The 15,798-nt window shown below is 38.3% G+C and overlaps 2 protein-coding genes across 2 annotated transcripts; one reads left to right on the top strand and one right to left on the bottom strand.

The window, feature by feature from the left end:
• The first annotated feature begins 75 nt into the window (after positions 1-75).
• On the top strand, positions 76-11,040 carry syngr2b (synaptogyrin 2b). Its single transcript, XM_041784581.1, has 4 exons — positions 76-338; positions 3,253-3,490; positions 6,715-6,851; positions 8,543-11,040. The coding sequence occupies exons 1-4, from the start codon at positions 228-230 to the stop codon at positions 8,816-8,818; spliced, it is 762 nt and encodes a 253-aa protein (XP_041640515.1). The 5' UTR covers positions 76-227; the 3' UTR covers positions 8,819-11,040.
• A 278-nt stretch (positions 11,041-11,318) lies between these two features.
• tk1 (thymidine kinase 1, soluble) lies at positions 11,319-14,210 on the bottom strand. Its single transcript, XM_041784582.1, has 7 exons — positions 14,007-14,210; positions 13,794-13,825; positions 13,340-13,453; positions 12,791-12,884; positions 12,553-12,642; positions 12,140-12,259; positions 11,319-11,841 (listed from the first exon to the last, which is right to left on the bottom strand). The coding sequence occupies exons 1-7, from the start codon at positions 14,070-14,072 to the stop codon at positions 11,662-11,664; spliced, it is 696 nt and encodes a 231-aa protein (XP_041640516.1). The 5' UTR covers positions 14,073-14,210; the 3' UTR covers positions 11,319-11,661.
• Positions 14,211-15,798: the final 1,588 nt, after the last annotated feature.

Below are 15,798 nucleotides of genomic sequence, written 5' to 3'. Positions count from 1 at the left end.
CTCCACACATGATCGCTCTCTTGGCTGCTCGCCGCCAGCTCCGCCCCTCGGACGCGCAGCCGCCTGCGCAGCTCCTCTGGGTGTCTCTCTTCTTCGCCAAGTGAAGCAGCACGGCAGAAGTAAGACGCAGTTCAAGTTTGGTTTAACAGCGCAGGGAGACTGTCCAGTCATTCAGGCCTGTGAAAGCCACAGGGAGAGCCTCTGAGGATCCACTGCACGGAGAAGATATGGAGGAGACGGGCGGTGCTAAAGCGTACGGGGTTTCGCTCGCGGGAGGAGGCTTCGATGTCAACAAGTTTGTCCGACAACCACAAACTATCGTGCGGTTTCTTAGCTGGGTGAGTGGTGTTTTTGTAAGACACGAGTCTGAAGTTTTAGCAAGTTTTTAGATGTTGAGAAAGGCAGAAATAGTGTGAAATAAATAATGAAATAGCGAACAGGTGCGAACGGCCTCGTGCTCTGATTAAACTGCCTCACGAGCGTTTAAATGATGTATTTCTGCATGTGCGTGACGGAACAGGCGGCTTTGTAGGCGTCTCTGTGCGGCGTCATGTTGCACGCAGCTGGTGTGTGACAGCAGCTCGGAGACAGCACAGGTCAACACTGCTACTGTCAGAGGACAAAGACAGAAAACTGACAGCCCATCTTTATTTCCTTTATTTAATATAGCAGTTTCTTAACAAAGCGTAGCACCAGACATAAGTTAAGCAAAGGAATATTTTCTAAGCAGCCCAAACAATATAATGTAAATAATACTTTCTGTGTTAAAACTGATTGATATAAAACACAAGTTGCTCTGAAATAAGTGAGTATATGGACCAAAGCTTATTTGCATAAAGATATAAATATGTACCAGGGAATTTTAAGATGCATATCACCTGTTGCCAGGCAAATTATATAGCACAGATTTGTTTGTGTGGTTGGGAGACTGTTTTGGAAAGTCCAAAAAATTCTTACTAGACTGGTTATGCAACAAAATACAATACTGTCTCACCTGGGTGGAAGTGAGCATGCAGAGTCAGGCTGCTTCCTTCAACATCTTATTGAAATGAAAGTGTAGTATTTGACAGAGTCTTTCATGGCTACATTTAGCTCCCTACAGACTCCTGCTTGGATTCTTTGGATTACTGAGATGTTATTTACTTGGTTGATGAAGTGTAAACTATGTGTAGGGCTTTTAGCTCATGTAAATGAGTGCCAGAGGGAAAAATCCCAGCTTTATGGGGATAATGTAAGCATGTCCAGTAAGGTAGATGAGGACTGAGGAGAGAATGTGTCCTTGGTTGGCTCAACCTCTGCCTGTTTATGTGCATATGTTTAGGAAACTGTGAGTGTGTGTTAGTGAGAGGGGATTATGTGTGTCACTAGTCAACAGTGCATGATGGGCAGGTAAAGTGATACCTCTCCCCCCTCCATGGACCCTCGTTTTTATTCTTGGTGAATGTGTCGCACTGATTTCTATTTCTCTATCTCCCTCCCTCCCAGACAAACACATGCACTTTGTGCAGTTGTGCTTAAATAATCCTAAATGCATACAAAAGGATTGTTTGTCCTGCAGCCACTGCCTACATGCCCCATAATGCACCACACTTTCTTCTTTCAACACTGTTTTCACCTCTACATTTATGCACCCACACATCCATCTGTGGTTTGTGGGAACTCCCCTGTATTTACGCCCCAATGTCTTTTTCTGCTACTCTTGTGGACTTTTTTTTTTTTTTAGCCATCCCATCGACCCGACTATGGCCAGTTTCTCTTTCGCTGCCCAGTCACCTCATCTCCTCTCCCACTGGCTGAACAGTCGCTCTCTATCCTCCTCCCAGATCTCATAATGAGAGCTGTTAGCGAGTTGGTGGCATCTCTGCTGTCACATGGCAGGCAGCTGCACTCAGAAATGGGTCACATGGTTAGCTGGGTAACCAGAGCAGACAGAAACGGAGCACAGGACGGTCAGAGGGAGCAGGGAGCATTCAACGCTCTACACTTTGTAAACACATTATGACAAGTACAAGAGCTGGGGGGATCTCAATAGTCAGTAATAAGAAAAAGATAGTTTGTGAAGACTTCACAGTGTTTAATTAATTCATAACCAATGAAAATGGATCCAGATATTTTTGCCTATCTTTAAATGTTCTGTTATGCCGATGAGTCAGATGAATGTAGTACTGTCTGCCAAAATCACTGCCTTCAGAGGAAAAATAGCTCAGCAGGAAGATGTTTCCTTATTTTGTAGTTTAGCAGTTGAAGTTGGCTGCTTACCATTAAGCTCTGAAAAATCAAATGCAAATGTTGGTATTCCTCTGTCAGTATTTTGCGCTGTTCTTTGATTGGCAGAAGGACAAAGAGAGCATTAGTTCGGCCTAGATGGTCATTGACCCAAAGTTTATTATTATTATTATTATTTATTATTATTTGTAATATCTCACACCTCTGTGAATTTCTGACATCTTCTTAGTGCAGAAATGTATAAGAACAGACCCATATTACAGAAGCCCATAAAGCAGTAGTTCTCAACTGGCTTAGGGCCGGCCTCCACCTCAGGCTTATCCACAAACAGCAACAGATTTCTTAAAATTTTCAATAGCAACCTAGTGTTCTCATAAAAAATGGGGCAGTTTGGACTTGAGACGATACAAAAGATGTGCCAGCACACAGAGATGGAGACCTCCCTTTTAAATAATAGAAAATAATTGACTCTTTTTGACATATATTTTTGCAGCCGCATCTCCCTGACCCACTGAAAATGGCTTTGTGACCCATTTTTGGGTCCCAACGTACCGGTTGGGAGCAAAGGGCCTTGCGGATATACAGTACATATTTAAGATGTCAAGAAAACTTGTTTTGCTTTCCAAATAAAACAAATAAAATCTGTGGAAAACAACAAAAAATGACCATTTATCACAGTAAAACAGAGTAAATTAATATGTAAGGATGCCCCCCCCCCAAGGGTTTATGTACTAAATACCAGATAGCTTTGATTTTTTTAAATCCACCACAAGAGTTTCCTGTTTTTCAGTATGAAAGACGTTTGCTAAATCTTAATTACTTATATTGTAAGCCTAGTTTCCAGGTAGTACAGCAGTCTCTTAAAGTTCAGCTTAACATGTGAGAATGCTTGGTGTAAGTTATGCAAGGTGAAGTTAATGTGTTAACTTGAAAACCCTGCAGCCTGTTCCTTTAACAGCACACTTTCTCCTTGTGTGTTTGCGAGTCAGTGATGGCTGTCTTTCTCTTTTCTGTGCCTCACTGCAGCTATTTGCCTTGGTGGTGTTTGCCTGCATCACAACAGAGGGATACATCAACTCTGCCCACAGTCCTGATGCAAAGTGCATCTTCAACCAGAACGACTCGGCGTGTCATTATGCTGTGGGCATCGGGGTGATCGCCTTCCTGGCATGTGTGGCGTTCCTGGTGTTGGATGTTTATGTGCCTTATATGAGCAATGCACAGGAGAGGAAGTACGCTGTCATGGCAGACCTGGGATTCTCAGGTACGGAGGACATTAAAGTCATTTTTTGTGTTGAACTTGAGTTGTTTGTGCTTTAAGGCTACAATAATCAAAAACCTTAGAAATTTACAAAAGCTCTGATGTCTTGTAAAACATGTAAAGGTTGGACTCAAAGTAGCAAGAAAATGCATACCCAAAGCTTTAATTCCCTCAACACTTTGTAGTGTTTTAGCTACTTTTAGGTAGGGCTGGGAAATTAATCCAGTTAAATTTAAGCTGTAATATGTTCTAATGCAATTTTCAAAATTGAATACGATGCAACATTTATTTGACTTGTAATGTGTTTCAAAATACCAGTATAATTTTGTTTAGTTGTGCTCTACACATCATGAAAATATTCAAGTGTCATTTTTTCTAGAATAGTATGCAAAAACACCTACTTTCCTTTTTTGTGTGTGCATGTCTTATTAAATATTTAGATTTATTGCTTGTTTGTTAAGAAATACATAAGAGGAGGCACTTGAAAAATAATCTTATATTAAATTGCAATTGAAATATTGGATTAAAAAAAAATCACAATTAGATTATTTTCCCAAAACATGCATCCCTACTTTTAGATGATTGTTTTAGCTTTACTGTCCTGGATCTCTGTTAATTTACCAGCTGCAGCAGGCAGCTTTAAAAGAAACTCAGCCTTTACATATTGTATTTTTAGATAGACATTAGTGTCTTCAATGCATTTATGATGCAAAGACATACTTTAGATTTCTACATTATGAGAAAATTATAGAATACACTCATATGTAGGTTGCTGTGTTTGTGCAGTGCACTCTGGGTAGAAATATTGTAAGGCTGCACTGTTTTTCTTCTTCTCACATCTTTTAGATTGGTCTCATTTCTCTCTACACGACAGTTACTTCTTCCTTATTGTCCTCTTCACTAAAACTGCACTCCGGTTTAAATTTCTGATGGTTTTAAAGGATAACAGTCCACAGGACAAAGAACAGCCATATGATAGCACTACCCAGAATGCATTGCACAAAAATGGCAGCCTACAGTTGGACCTATTTTATTTATCTCTTCAACATACAAAAGACATGAAAGTCAATCTGATAAAGTCAACATGTCCCTATATGAAGTTTCTTTTCACAATACCTGCCCTGCACACACTAAGATAGAAAGTCAACTGAGCAAAACACTCTGCATCTTTATTTCCTTAAGCCGATGTTAGAGCCAACATCAGAGCCACCTGAAAGGGAATATTTGAAATTATATTACATTATACATGTCAGATGAATGCAATTTACTCAAAACATGATATTAAGGTTGGGCACCTCATGTAAACGTATGCAACTCCTTGCTAACAAGTTCAACTCCATCTCTGTAAAGTGACATATGTGTTGACATATTCCTGTTGGCTAAAAATGTCACACCTAGAGGATTAATTGAAATATATTGTCTAAAAAAATATTTTCTACAAATTACTAAAATAAAAAGACATAAAGAATCTTTGTGGGGGGAAAAATGTCAAATAAATGGAATTCTAAGTGGCAGCGGTCATCCAACTCTATTTTTTCTAGTCCTAAATTTCAACTATGTAGGTATTTTAATCAGTTTTAAGAGTGCATGCTAGTGCTATCAATGCAGTTTTAGGTTCCCTTTTAATTTTTTAAAGTTCTATCATTAATTTAACAATGTGGTTGAAATTTGCTTAAAGAGAAAATGATTGAACTGAAATGCAAAGGCTGTAACTGAACTTTTAGGAATAAAACTACTAAAATGTTTTGAGCTTTTGTCTGTCACAATGAGAAAAATGCGAATGCGACTAAAACGTATCTGAAATTTCATCCAAGAATAAGATTAAATTAGAAATAGCTGGAAAAATGAAATTCTGTTAAATGCATGGTGCACTTGTCACACAAGGCCCTTTTAAATTTTATACAGGCAAAATCCTAATCACAACAATAAAACAGTGGAAAGGAGAGAACAACAAATGGGAGGGTAAATTTTAAAAAGACAAGACTAAAATATAGGAGCACATCAGTAAATCATGAATTGAAAAATAGTAACTATAACAGTTACAAGTCATTCAATAGAAAATTATTTTTCCCATACTGTAAATTATCAGACTTTTTATATTCTTGTACATACATTTTAATAAGGGCTGTCAAAGAAAACATTTTTTAATCGTGTTCAGTCTCAGGATTTCTGTAGTTAATCCCTATTAATCACACTCTATAGCATTAAAAAATTCAACTATTTTGCATTTAAAACTGGTTTGAGTCATTGTGGATTTTTCTACTGTCTTAAACCAAGGGTAAGAGATTTCCATATTTGATACAGACCTGCTTTTATGGTGAATTAAAGATTTTAACATGAACTTGAGCATGGAAAAAGGAATTTGTAATGGACTGAAAAAAGTTAACAATAAAAAAGGTAAATGTTTAATAAAAAATGGTCCAGGTGACTTCTGACTTTTCCACTGATCTGAGTTTTTTTAAAAGTGAAATGAGACATTAAGGAGCAGTGTAGGACTTATTTTACATCACTATGGCTGAAAGGAGAAGCTAGTGTGGATTAGACAACATTTTTTGGAAAGCGCAATAAAGCCTGAGATTAATTGTGATTTAAAAAATATTTCACTAATAGTAAATCGTAGTAAATCGTGATTAGTGCAATTAATCTTGACACCCCTAATTTTAGTACTTGAGAAGTATGGACGACCAAGAATAGGGAAACTGCCTTCCTATGTACCACACATCTTCTCAAAGTGTTTTTTTTTTCTCCCTTTCTGCCTTTTTTCAGTTTTAGTTTTCTCACATGAATGTGACCCCTCCATACACAAAGCCTCTGAGTGTTGTCATAATGTGGGACAAACCTCTGCCTGTTTCTGACGTAACGCAGCATGTTTTCTTGGCTGTTGAAGGCTGAGTAGCAGGGTGGAGGAGGGGAGTGTGATGTCACAGATTGTGTAGAAATTAAACATTCATCAGCTGTACATGACACTGTTCACAGTCAGCCATTCTTCCATGAAACAATGTAGTTTGAAAAAAAGCTTGTGGTCATTTCAGCAGATGGTGAGAGGCCTCTGGCTGTTTTTATTATTCTATGGACGATGTTTCCGTCCTTTTGTATTTTTCTAACACAGGTTTACTTCGCATATCAAGGTTTTGAGCTGAGCACTTTTGATAACTTTTCCTGCAGTGAAAACAATCCTTTATATCTGCATCTATGTTTGTGCATCTGTGTCTCTGTATGTTTTCCAGGGGCGTGGACCTTCCTGTGGTTTGTGTGTTTCTGCTTGTTGGCCAGTCAGTGGGGTAAAACTCATGACATCGGAGGAGGACCGATGGACGCTGCACGTGCGACTGTGGCCTTCTCTTTCTTTTCCATTGCAACATGGGTGAGCAGAACAACAGCTGTTTTGATTTAGTACAAACAGATCATAATTTAGCCATTGGATTTTGGGGGGAATGTAAGATACTATTATTTTTTGTCATTTGAAAATAAATTAGACACCCAGAGATGAATCAGTAAGCCTCATGTAAACACAATGTGATCTGTATGTGAAGTTTATCATGGGAAGGAAAATTACTTCGTTGACTTTACAACTTGTTTCCTTGCCTCATTTTTTCATCACATGAATAACAGATATAACGTGAATAAAAGGGCTGAAGAGGATCTGTTTTATAAGAATTGTTTAGATATTGGATAAAGATGCTTTCCTTTAAGTTAACATTTTGTGCTAAACAAAGCTTATGGAACTGAAATCTTCAATACACGGTTATGTGAAAAGAGTTGATCTTATCATCTAACATTCTGTAAGAAAAATAGCCTACAACTAGAGCTGGGTGATATGGCCTAAAATTTATATCCCAATATATTTTTGCTATATCCTGATACACAGTATATATCGCGATATTTTGAAATGTCTTCTAAGTGGCTGTATAATGTTTAATTCAGCCCCAAATGACACTGCTTTGGGAACTTAAAAAAATAAATGTATGTCAAACTGCAAGTGAAATATTGGAAAAAATGCAATTAGACTGTTTTCCCAAATTGTTCAGTCCTATCAGCCACTCCTGGATGCTGTTTCCAGTGACATAATTACACAGTGGCATCACAAGAGTACAACTAAAGGGGTGCCAGCAGACTGGAGAAGACTTTTGAAGACCTTAAAATACAATCAGAACAACCAAATCCACTTCTAGATGCATATTATTACTTGTATTTAATAGCAGTACCTAATGGTGAAACAGGACAGGGGAAGCAGGGGGAGCATTTGTTTGGTCTGAATATCTGCTCCAAATGTCACATAGTAAGCCTTTAACTGGCTTTGAGGTGTTGTGTTGTTAGTGCTTAGTTTAAATAATTTCAGAAATACAGACATCAGTACTATCTGATAAAAAATCAACCTGTGTTGATACTTGGAAAAGTAATACCTGCCACACAGTAAAAATGACTTCACACTGACTTTATTGTGAGTGAATAACACGTTCTTCCTGTTCCTCTGGTTCACCCAGCAGAAAAATCATTTTCAGTACATCACAGATCATTTATTTTCTAATTACGTTTCTACAACTGACCAAGTACATAGGATGGCTGTGCTGGAGGATTTCTGTTTATCATTTGTGTTAATGTCTGGTTTGATATCATATCAACAAAAAAAATAGATGTCCTTAGGCACCTAATATGTGGTTACTTTTTGTTTTACATCACTAGAGATGCAGATAAACTTCTGCACACTGTCTTAATTGCACAAATACATTGGGTACATTTAAGGTTTTAAACATTGCCAACACATTTGTGCAACTGAGACAGTGCACTCTCTTTTGGAGTTGGAAGAAGATATGCTTTGGTACTTCGATACCACAGATCATCAAAGTGAGATCGCAGTATTTCATAACACATGTTATCAAAAAAACACATTTCCTGCTTTACTACACATCAGTAATGTCAACATAATGGAAGGCATTACAGTGTAAGTGTAAAGCATCAAGTCTCCTTTATGTTTTTTCTCTGCTAGTATGAAGTTAAACCAGCTCATCTGCTTTGGAAAGATGTGTTGTAATGCTATCTTTTCTCATTGTGCAGGGAATCCTGACTTACTTTGCACTTGGTCGTTTCCGCCGAGGCGTAAACGAAGTTACGATCCCAACCTATACAGAGCCACCACCGGATCACCACACCCCGTACCCTCCAACCTACGCCCCCTCTTCATACAACCCTACAACCTACAATCCCACCACATACACCCCCACCACATACACAGCTTATCCTAGCAGTGTGCCAGACATGCACCCACAGCCTCCCTTTGCCCCTCAGCCTCAGCCGCAGGGAGACATCAGCTACCAGCCACCGAACTACTGAGACAAGGGGGTCACATGGGTGAGGATGTGTCCCAGGTCATCTGTTGGTGGACTGATTGTAGCTGCACTGCCCAGAGTTATACTCATATCATATTGATGTGGTTTAACACTTGATTTGACAATTTTATTAAAATGTGAAATCAAATTGAGAGCCTGAGCAGTGCACCTGCAAGTCAGAGAAGAGGGACACACTGCATCAAGGGTCTGCTCAGATCTCAGGACGTCAGGCTGACTGTTGAGTATAGCTCTGATGATTGAGTAATCTGACTTTTGACCTTTGTGCAAAGATGCAACTTTTACCTCAAATGTGCTTATCCTGAAGAGGAGCGGTGGGAATGTACCTAGGAGTTCAAAAGTCACTTATGTGGCATTAAGATGAGAACCTGCAGAATGCTCCTATCAGAGTGGAAGAAGCTGTCGCTTCATGTTTCTCTTTTCTCTGTTGGAAACCTGAGAATGTGCATTTGTACATAGATATCACGATGCAAAACTGCCAATTTAATGGTTGTATGTGCCTGTTTTCCTCTTTTCTTGTCTGGTTTATTCCCCTCTCTTGCATTTAATGTAAGGATCTATAAACAGTTAAGGATTCAGGATACATGGGAAAACCACTTTTAAGCCAAATGTCTAATGAAATTCAGTTATGTAAAAAGTCACAGTGCCACAGTAAAATGATTCATGCCATCTCAACAACTCGATTGTAAATGTGTTGCTTATAACATGAGAAACTCTTTATACCTTTCCTCGATTTTACCTCCGAACAACAATGAACCATCCTGAATTTGGTTGTGAAATATGTCAGTCCTTAGAGGAGTTAATCCTGCCATTTTTGCTCTTTAGTTAACACTGGGATAGAAGGGAGGAGCATGTAGATAACATAGCACTTATTAAACAGGTCTATCCACCGTATATCAGCTCACACTGAGAGTGACATATTAACAATCGCCAACACTGCTCACTCCAGCAGAGCAGCCACACTCTCTGCTAGGCCTCAGTGGCTTAAGTTCTTGCAACACTGATGTTTATCTCCTGTTTACAAGTAATGTAATCTAAACATCTGAAGGCAGACTGCAGCTGGTATGTTTTTACAGATGACAGATTAATATATCAGCCTGCTATGGTGAGATTTAAACACCTGGTCCATCTGGTTTACTTTGTTTTTATGTGCCTTTCAGAAAAAAACAATGTCAGTTTAACAGTTAAGGTGTGAGGAAGATCAGACTATGGTCATGATCAGTGGTTTTCAACCCTTTTTTGGCTCTAGGCACACCTTTAAGATCAAGCCAAAATCTCAGGGTATAACATTCATTTCTATGCAACAAAGGCTCAACAGTATCTTCAGTAGTTGTATAGTTGTAGTAATAACCTATGGAAGTACAAATTCCTACAACACACCCAGATTTGCCTTAAGACACTATTTTGTGAAGCACTGGTCTAGCTCCTCTCCAAGTTATAGTAGCTTGGATAAAAAGGGCCTGAAGTCAGATTTTGGTATAAATGCGTGGGTGTAAGCTAACCCAGACTTTGGACATGGTTGTATTTATTTAACATGGCACTGTTATGGTTTCTAGCTGGGAAGTCTTAGTATTTTCAGTTTATGCTCAAGAAGAAAGGAACATCCTGAAGCCAGTTGTCACTTACTGTGGTTGATTCTTATGCGGAGAGAAATTAGACACAAGGGTCTTTTAAATAAAATGTGCCTTAGTTTAATTCTGAAGTTGTATTAAAGTCAAACAGCTGTATCATTGCTCCCCTCACTACTGTGCCAGACTGAATGTCACAAATGCACTGGAAAATGAACTAAATCTGTCCTGTAGTTAACATAAAAGATCACTGTATGCCTTTGCTTACAAAACTGCGGCTTGTAACCAACTCGGATGACTCAGCTGTTTTTCCCCAAACCTTTTGAACATTCATTAATAGTGTTTTTCCAAGAATTTTTACTTTACATTTCCTCAGATTAATTTATATCACACCTTATGTTTTATTTTAGACAGACTGATGTGTAAAAACATGCCTTTGTTTTATGATGCCCACAAATGTTTTCTAAAAGGTGGCACAAAATTATGTTAAATTTTAGTGAGCTCAGTTTTTTTTTCATCCTTTAAAAAATACTTAAAAGTAGGGTTTGGTCTTTCATTTTTGTCATGGTTTCATGTCTGAGAAGCAATACAGCATTTTACATGAGTCCTTTTGTTTGTAGAATAAAATCAAGCACTGGAATTCCACTTGTTGTGAGGTGATTACTACATCAACACACCGAGGTAATACAGGTTTTGTTCAGTGTTTAGGATATACTTTTCCATCCCAGCCTGCCAGCTCTGCACATCCTTGGAGCCTGCCAGGATTTTAGCAGGCTATTTTGGTCTCCTGTAGTATGTTAGGGCATAGAGTTACGTCTCTCAGTTGTTGTGCTGATTTAAAAACATTCAAGTTGTAAAAGTGTGAGGAAATATTACTCATCTCTGAATGTACTGGGAGGAAAGGCTACATTACTTAGGTTGAATGTGTAAAACAGAAATTTTACTTCTATTACACCACTGACTTGTCAAAAAGTCAACACATTACATCATTTACATCCTAAATTCAAGAAGACCACATTTTGTTCATTAAAAATAACTTAAAACCACATATTTGACAGGATAACAGGTCATGCAGTTAAAACTACGATCATGAATAATGCATTGACACTCATTTTCAGGGTTATTCATTGCAATGCCCTGTCTATGACAAAAAAAAACTAAAGACTGCACCAATTAAAAACCAAACAACCACAGAAGCAAACAAATGTTTTGATTTGGGATTCCATAGGCCGACAATCTGCAAAAAATCTAATTCTGATGCTCAAAGTTGGAGAGAGGAAAAAAGCTTTCTGGGAAACCCAGGTTCCACATGTTTTCCTGCAGGGACATTATTTGGAGTTTCATCTCTGAAGGGAATGCTGTTCTCTTTGTCAACCATGAGACCTCCATAACATTTTCTACACACAGCCTGATACTTGTCAGCTCCACCGATCACCTCCACCTGGTAAACAGAGGAAGAAAGGCCAACAGCTGTAAGAATATGATGAGCAAAATCAGACAGCATCTATTGATCAATCTACAAGGCAAAATTCAGAGCTGATTTATGACGACAAAACATGGCAACTAAATGTTAATATAATTGCAGATCTTTCATACCCAAGTTGTAGTAAATACTGCTGAATGTACTTTATTACAATTAAACAAGTACAGAGATGCTAAATCCTATAGCTTTTCAGTATCTTCAGCACCCTTTGAAAGTGTTTACTTGTTTTGAAACCTGCCAAAGTTGACTTTCTCACCTCCTTCTCTGCTCCTATCCTCTTAGTGTAAGCAGCTTCTTTGTAACACTGCATACAGACAGCATGCAGCTTCACTATACTCTCAGCCAGAGGAACCAGGTTCAAGATGTTTCCAAATGGCTACAAGAATGAACAGGAAGACAAAAAAACACGATTAGTGCCACTGAATGGACAGAGGTAAATAACATTACAAGGACAAACACATTGTCTATATGGAGGAATGCTCACATTGTGCTGTTATTCTGCAGCTTGAGCAGATTGTTCAGTCTTTCCAAAATAATGTGTTTCTTGTCTCCAACATTTTGTCTTGTTTCTACGCACAGAAGCGCTCTGTCTTCCTCAGCAACATGCACTATGTGTTAGTTTGCACTGGTCAGTGTGTTATTTGCTCATAATGACAGACAGTTACTCACCTTTCTCTGGAAGGTTCCATCTAAAGCAGCAACAATGACTGTCTTCCCTAAATTGGCCATCTCCTCACAGAACTCCACTGTGTCTGGAAACTACAATTACACAAAAAGTACACTGATATAACGAGAGGGGAATTTGTCTCAGAGTTACCACCTTTCACTGAATCAGTAAGCCACCCTTGTATCTGTGTAAAAAGACCATGAAGTACAAGAATAGTAAGTCCAAGTTATGTATACTTACAAACTGTCCTTCATCAATTCCAATTACACAGGCTGTCAATGCTTGACTCCGCACATCCTGAAGGCAGTTGGCTGGTATAGCTGCCATTGTATTTCTGAAAGAGGGACAGAAGAGACAGGGGAAAAAAATCATACAAAATATATTCAAAATGTATCCCATACAAACTTGTGAAAAGGTTTGAAAGTTCAGCCAAAAAATGTACACAGGAATCCAACCACTAGAGGTCATCTTCTCTTCAGATTTGCATTAACTACGTTACTGTATGTTTCCTCATTCAAAAATCCACTGGAGACACTCCTGACTTCATTCAAATTCAAATACAGTGTCTAATGTCAGCAAAAGAACACTGATTGTGGGTATGTAGGTGTAAACTTCGTATTTTCCCTTCAGCCATGTTCATACATATCTGCAAGCATCCGTTTCTGCATATCCACCCTAGTTTTACTTGAACATTTCCTGTTTACTGACCTTATTCTTCAAAGACAACTTTACATCCGTAAATATAACCAATAAGATGAATGAAAAGTAAATTAAAACTAGAGGACTTACTTGTCATGTGTTGCCATGCCTGAATCAGAATAACGAGTGTCCTTTGCATATTTGACCACCAAGCAGTTGTACTGGGCTATCTGGAAACGGCGCACTCTTCGCATTAGTTCAGTACTGTAAAGTAAATGACACACAAATAGCACAAGTGAAGTCCAGCTGAACATAAACAATGTATATTTTGGCAACATGACAACGTATGACACCTTTTCTAGTGTAAATGTGCAAAGCCAGTGTAAAGTGGGTTCAAAATGTTGAAACATTGAAAGCATGCTCAGCTGTAGGAGGCAGCTGGTTACAGTAAACAATGCAGACGATTTGGCGGGAGGTTCATCTTGTGGCGGAAAATGTGACAATTGACACTTAAATATTTCCTAAAAATGTTACATGAGTGACACAAGCTATCCAAAACTGCACAGAGATGTGCAGCTTTAAATTTTGTGCATGAGTAACTCACCTTTTGCCTGAAAACATCGGTCCAAATATGACCTGAGAATAACAATGGAGGGGCTGTTAGTTTTGTCTTGATAATGTCAAGCAATCCCTCCAAACAAACAACTGACGTAGACTAGAAGTACGCATACTAAAGTAAACCCAAGCTATATTAAACTTTATCTGCTGAGGGTTTGATTTAAACAAGATGAAATCGTTACCCTAACCAGATTCTTACCTGAATCTGTCCCCGTGTTTTCCTCGGTGAGTTTGGAAAAATTCTTGGAAAATCCACACAGTCCATCTTTATGTTAATATGAGGTTAATTTAAAAAACAGTTTAACAAAAAATAAAATATTGCTACGGTTATTTAGTGCTACTGTACAACTGCTCTCTGAGACAAAAGTTGAATCTGCCGCGCTGGTGTGTCGTTTATCCAAAACTCAACAACCCAAGCAGTCACGTGACTATCCGACCCTATCAGATTCAGTGGAGATGTGACGTTAGGTAGCGTAGGCGCCAAAACTGACCAATCAAAATCAACATCAGCTTAGTGTAGGAAGTAAGAGTGAACAGCAGTGTAAATGGTAAAATGTTGAGATTAATGTCAAAATGCAGCTGCTCTTGTTGCGAAAAAAGTTTAAGAAAATATTTATAGTAAAAGTGTTGATCATACAGTGTAATGGAGGTTATTAGTTGACGGTGACGTCTTTAAATAAAAACATTTTACTATATGGATAAAAACAAGACTAAAAATGTACTGTATATATTCAATTCCAGTGTGCTATATGTGCAAATCTAGGTTTGTGATCAATTAAATTAGGTAACAATTGGTAGAAAATAACTTTAGCATGAGTAATACACCAGGGATAGAGTACTTTATAAGTGGACGATAGCAAGATGTGTCTATAAACTCATATTGCTTATTTATATCTGACAATGTGATTGTGTCTGAAGTATACAATACGTGTGAAATGCATGTAGTTTGTTTTTACAGGGTTTTTGTGCACATATTTGTTGTGGGTGGAGGACATAGAATTGTTCACACCATTTTACTTGCCATACAAAGAAAAATGCTGGGCTATGGCTGGGCTTCATGTTGTTATGTCATGTTTTTGCACATGAAAAAGGGATGTAAATCCTATGTGATGAATGAAAGATTTAAACTTTTTAAAATAGAGGTACAGATATTGATTTCTTTGTGAGAATGTGATGGTTCTGCTCCAAAGTATCTCAGGAGGACCAGTGTGTGCAGTGTGGACCATTGCACAATAGGCCTTTACAGTAGCCTACATGATGTAATTCAGCCAACTTTAAACATATCATTTACACCTTGTACTACCTTTCTCTATATGTACTGAGAATTGTCTTCATTTTAAAAGACCAGTGCCAAGGGAGGTATGGGAATTTTATGTTTTAACTAGTAAAACAATAACACTTACAGAATAGCCTTTTGCAACACATTAAGCATTTTAAAGTCCCTGTAGAGTGATAATAAATCTTTATTTTAGGTTTGTTGTATGACAGGCCACTGTGATATGAACCACCAGGCAAAATTTCAGTTGTGAAAAACATCTCTAAGTTTATAAAATTAAGCTCCAAAATCATGAAAAACGAAGTGGTAAAGTCTAGTTTAGGATTATATGGGGGTGTTAGTTGAATGAACGGAAGTCACACCTAATCCCGAGAAAAACAATCCTCTCAAAAAAAAAAAAAAGTTTCTGATCAGAGTGCAGCTGCCTGGCTCTGTACCAGATCAGAGACAGAAGTTGAGGATCAAATTTACTGTTTTCTGGTACAAGTCTCTCCATTATGATACCTTTTTATGACCCGTAGTCTATTGTGGCTGATAGACTTGGGAAATGATACTCACAATGAACAAAAAACCAGCATGTAGCGGGTGTTTAACTTTCGGTGAAGGCAGTGACATCAGCTAAAAAACTGTACTGAGATGAACTTCTCTGTGATTTTATATCCTTGTACTGTTCGGGGGCGGGGGGATTCCCTGTCAAGATCAGTGATGTCATGGG

The sequence above is a fragment of the Cheilinus undulatus genome, linkage group 4, assembly GCF_018320785.1.
Source record: "Cheilinus undulatus linkage group 4, ASM1832078v1, whole genome shotgun sequence".
NCBI lineage: Eukaryota > Metazoa > Chordata > Actinopteri > Labriformes > Labridae > Cheilinus > Cheilinus undulatus.
This window is presented reverse-complemented; position numbering and strand designations above follow the sequence as displayed.

Bases quoted from the DNA above. Each gene is read 5' to 3' on its own strand.
- syngr2b (XM_041784581.1), top strand. From the start codon at position 228: ATGGAGGAGACGGGCGGTGCTAAAGCGTACGGGGTTTCGCTCGCGGGA. The intron at 339-3,252 runs GTGAGTGGTGTT...GCCTCACTGCAG, and splicing joins TCGTGCGGTTTCTTAGCTGG to CTATTTGCCTTGGTGGTGTT. The intron at 3,491-6,714 runs GTACGGAGGACA...TATGTTTTCCAG, and splicing joins GGCAGACCTGGGATTCTCAG to GGGCGTGGACCTTCCTGTGG.
- tk1 (XM_041784582.1), bottom strand. From the start codon at position 14,072: ATGGACTGTGTGGATTTTCCAAGAATTTTTCCAAACTCACCGAGGAAA. The intron at 13,826-14,006 runs GTAAGAATCTGG...TGTTATTCTCAG, and splicing joins AAACACGGGGACAGATTCAG to GTCATATTTGGACCGATGTT. The intron at 12,260-12,552 runs GTGAGTAACTGT...TCATTCTTGTAG, and splicing joins ATGGAACCTTCCAGAGAAAG to CCATTTGGAAACATCTTGAA.